The sequence below is a fragment of the Chaetomium globosum genome, genomic scaffold (genome assembly GCF_000143365.1).
Source record: "Chaetomium globosum CBS 148.51 scaffold_4 genomic scaffold, whole genome shotgun sequence".
NCBI lineage: Eukaryota > Fungi > Ascomycota > Sordariomycetes > Sordariales > Chaetomiaceae > Chaetomium > Chaetomium globosum.
In genome coordinates, this window is record NT_165979.1 from 1,318,505 (window position 1) to 1,321,001 (window position 2,497).

Below are 2,497 nucleotides of genomic sequence, written 5' to 3' on the forward strand. Positions count from 1 at the left end.
TGATATGGCGTCTACTATGGGGCAGGTCAATCTGGATACGTCTTCTATGAGGGCTTGGAGCGATGAGTCGCGCGAGACGACCCCTAGGGCTCGGAGGATTATCGAGGAGGACGAGGAGGATGATGACGAGGGTGGCGAGGATGGCGGGGGCGTGAAGTTGTGAACGGGTTGGGTGTTCTGAGTGCTCTGCTGTGGCCGGGCCGACAGTATCTTTCTTATCTATCTCTCACCTTGTTTGTGTATGTCAGTTACGATATCAGCACCGGGGAAACTGCATGACTTGAGCATTACCGCGTCTAGCTCGCCAGGGTCTTCGTACATGTACCCACGCCGGCATGGTGTTGAATGAACCCCACAAGTAGCATCTATGATTCTAATCTATCCGGTCCCAAACCTACCCATCTACTAGCGCCTTAAACGCCTTCAACAACCAACTTCCCATGCCTAACCGCATCCGCCACCTGCTCCAACCACCATACATGTATCCTCACATCATCCGTCAATTCCGGGTGGAAGCTCGTCCCAAACACATTCCCCTGCCTCACCGCCACAATATCCCCCTTCCCCTCGCCCTCAACCTGCCCCCCGGGCCCCCGACAAAGCCCCAACACCTCAACCCTATGCCCCTGCTTTTGCGAACCCGCCTCCGCGATAACTTCCTCCACCACGGGCGCGCGAATAAACACCGCCCTAAATGGCGCCGCGTCCTCCCCAAGAATCGAACCCAAGTCCAGCCCGGCCACAAAGCTCTGCATCTGCGTGCCATACCGGTTCCGCAACACCCTCACGTCCAGACCCCCAATCTGTTCCTGCCCGCCCTGCTTGGTCGCGGCCGCCTGCTCGGCGAGCATCACTAACCCCGCGCAGGTGCCCCAGACTGGTTTGTGTTGCACCCTGTTTTATGGAGTCAGTATGTTTTTTCAGACAAAACGGAGAAGATAGGTAAGGAAGTCCGGAGGGCCACGCACTTCACAAACTCCCGCAGCGGGTCGAGCAGCCCCAGCCGGCGGGCCACGATGGCCATTGTGGTGGACTCGCCGCCGGGGATGATCAGAGCGTCGCATTGGGCGAGTTGGGGTGCCGTGCGCACTTCGGTGAAAGTGAAGCGGATACTGTCGGGGGACTGCACGTGGGAGGTGGCCTTGCGGAGGAGGTTGAGGTGCTCGACCACGCCGCCTTGGAGGGCGAGCACGCCGACGGTGATGATTTGGGCTTTGGTCATGGTGTTTTGGGGGGTTTTCGGGGGCTTGTGGTTGGGATCGGAAACGTGAGAAAAACAAACTGGGAGGTCAAGTCTGCCCACTGTATGATGCTGAATAGGAGTGTCTCTCTCGACTCCGGTTGCCCGTGTGGGGGTATCGAGGTATCTCAAGACTCGGCGCTGTCACCTGCTATCGAGTCACACGCCTGTCAAACTGGGTACTACCTAATCGACGCGGTCGTCAAGGTCACAGAGTGAGAAGGGACATGCGGAATGTGGCGGTTAAGGGCGGCACAATGACCAATTGAATTAAAATGCCTCGCCACTCAATTGACTTCCCGACGACATCGGCACGCCCAGAGGGGCAGGCGAGTGGGAGAGAAGAAAAAAAAACACGCGTTTCCCCCGCTGGTAAACGGCACTGTGCTCTACCCTTGACGTTGCAGCGGCGGTGGAAATAAAGTTCGCTCGTTAGCACTGTCAGCAGCACCATCAAGGGTTTTCGAGATCGCCCCACGGTGAGACATCTCCACATGCGTCTGACTGTTGCGGTTTCCGGAAGGGCGTCAGGTTGCACAATCATAGTCAATTAAGAAGGCTGGTTTTGTAATTGCGTCTGATATCTCAATTGATGTTAGCGGGTGGGCAAAAAGAGATGAACCCCACGAAAAGTTTAGAGAATCGCTCAACGGTTTGGAAAGTCCACCCCAATCGCGCAATCTGGAGCCCCGCCATCGGCTCGCGGGGGTTTCGGGAAACCGCTCTTGCAGGGCCTGCCAAGTCCCGCCGTTCCTGGTCAAGCTTCCGATTCGGAGGGGCGGGGCACGTGCAAGGGAATTTGAGAATGCCGGGAGGTTCCAGAATCTTGACAGTGCACCAACACTGTGCCGTTTCTTGTCTCCTCTTATCCCACCCAGGTGGTCATCGAGGGGTCACGGTTGGACTGACTCACGCAACGTGCTCTTTAAAAAGTGGATTCTTGAGCCGTCAAACTTTCGAGAGGATCGTTATTCCTAGTCTCATTACCTCCATTGTTTTGGAGCCTACCTTGTCCCTGTTTACCGTACTCAATCTCTCTACCAAACTCTCCGAACAAGAACCTCACTTCAACTTTCTTTGAACCTCGGTAACAACTCTTGGAAAGAAGAAAAAAAATCAAAAAAGCAAAATGGCCACCAACCTTCACCCCGACACCAAACGGCAGTGCCAACGATGACTTTACCGTCAAGGCCGGGCTCGCCCAGATGCAGCAAGGGTGGTGTGATTATGAACGTGACAACCGCTGCGGAAGCCCGC

General features: G+C 55.7%; 2 protein-coding genes across 2 annotated transcripts in view; one reads left to right on the forward strand and one right to left on the reverse strand.

Annotated features, from left to right (window-relative positions):
- CHGG_04122 (uncharacterized protein) overlaps nt 1-163 on the forward strand; it is a gene marked incomplete at both ends in the record, with an annotated part of 1,970 nt that extends 1,807 nt beyond the window's left edge. The window contains one exon of the mRNA XM_001223335.1: nt 26-163. Coding sequence (XP_001223336.1) covers nt 26-163 — 138 coding nt within the window. The remainder of the gene's footprint in view (nt 1-25) is intronic.
- A 250-nt stretch (nt 164-413) lies between these two features.
- Nucleotides 414-1,222, reverse strand: CHGG_04123 (uncharacterized protein; the record flags this gene model as incomplete). The annotated part of the gene is made up of 2 exons (XM_001223336.1): nt 414-894; nt 969-1,222. 2 exons carry the CDS (start codon nt 1,220-1,222, stop codon nt 414-416), a joined length of 735 nt encoding a protein of 244 aa, XP_001223337.1.
- Nucleotides 1,223-2,497: the final 1,275 nt, after the last annotated feature.